At 36.9% G+C, this 1,192-nt stretch overlaps 1 protein-coding gene across 1 annotated transcript in view; it reads right to left on the minus strand.

Annotated features, from left to right (window-relative positions):
- Thsd7a (thrombospondin type 1 domain containing 7A) overlaps nt 1-1,192 on the minus strand; it is a gene marked incomplete at its 5' end in the record, with an annotated part of 460,951 nt that overhangs the window by 16,891 nt on the left and 442,868 nt on the right. The window contains one exon of the mRNA XM_023701405.1: nt 429-602. Coding sequence (XP_023557173.1) covers nt 429-602 — 174 coding nt within the window. The remainder of the gene's footprint in view (nt 1-428; nt 603-1,192) is intronic.

A 1,192-nucleotide genomic window follows, 5' to 3' on the forward strand; every position in this document is an offset into this window, starting at 1 on the left:
TGATAGCCATTCTTTGTGGGGTGAGATGCAATTTCAGTGTTGTTTTAATTTGCATTTCATGGATGGCTAGTAATGTGGAGCAATTTTTCATATATTCACTTCTTTAATTTCTTCCTCTGAGAAGTGTGTGTTCATCTCGGATGCCCATTTCCAGATTGGGTCTTTAAATTTTGGGGCCCTAATGGTTTTTAGTCCTTTATAAATTCTAGGGAGTAGACCTTTGTCCCTCAGTCCTTTTTTATTTTATCTTTTATTTGAGACAGAGTCTCACTAAATCATTCAGGCATGTTTGAACTAGCAATCCTACTGCCCCAGCCTATCCAGATAGTATACAGGCATGTTCCACCACACCCACCTGTCTTTATCTTACAATTCTGCATATTGTCACAAAACAAATTGAGCAGATTTACTGAAGGGTAGATACTCACCATCACATGACCTTGTTTCTAACATTTGTTCTGGGCAAAGATGTTGATTCTCTAGTTCTTGTATAATTACTGCCTTGGATCGGACCTGTATTCCACCGAAGCCGAGGTCCTCACCATTCACACAGGTCAGCTGACACAGGCTCCACGGAGACCAATCCTCCAAGTAGCAGTCACCTGAAAACCACAGGTTGGTAGTTTAGGCTCAGACCTATGGACAACAGCCAGGTCAATACTCACTGTAATTCCAAGTGCACTGGGTGGTGTTTGCAGTTATGTTACTTATTTACAATATTTATTAAATTTGGATAAACATCTAATAATTTCAAATTTTAAGTAATTTTATAAGTTTTTATAGCTATTGTTATTTTTTTCAGTGTTGATTGCTTGCCATATATTGCTTAATGCTGTGAAATGTAACTGTGACTAGAACTTTCACATTATGATTACTTCCAAATAGGTGTTTGGTTAAACCACATGTATTCTTGCATAACATCATGAAGAGGTTTACCACTTTCTACATAGTCATAATTTCAAAGAGGTTCAAGTCTAAGAAAGCTGGTAATTATGTTTTACTTCCGTTTCTTCTCAGAGGCACGATGGTGAGACAGCATGTTGAGCAGCTGAAGTAGTGGAAATGATGCTGTTTCTTTTGATCTACATCTTTCATAATCTCTTTATAAATGTTTATTGACCAACAGTATGTAGTGCATGACAAATGATTATATGTCGTAAATGAGTAGATAGCTGGATTTTCATAATCTGAT

Source organism: Octodon degus, unplaced genomic scaffold, assembly GCF_000260255.1.
Source record: "Octodon degus isolate 3935 unplaced genomic scaffold, OctDeg1.0 scaffold00135, whole genome shotgun sequence".
Lineage (NCBI taxonomy): Eukaryota > Metazoa > Chordata > Mammalia > Rodentia > Octodontidae > Octodon > Octodon degus.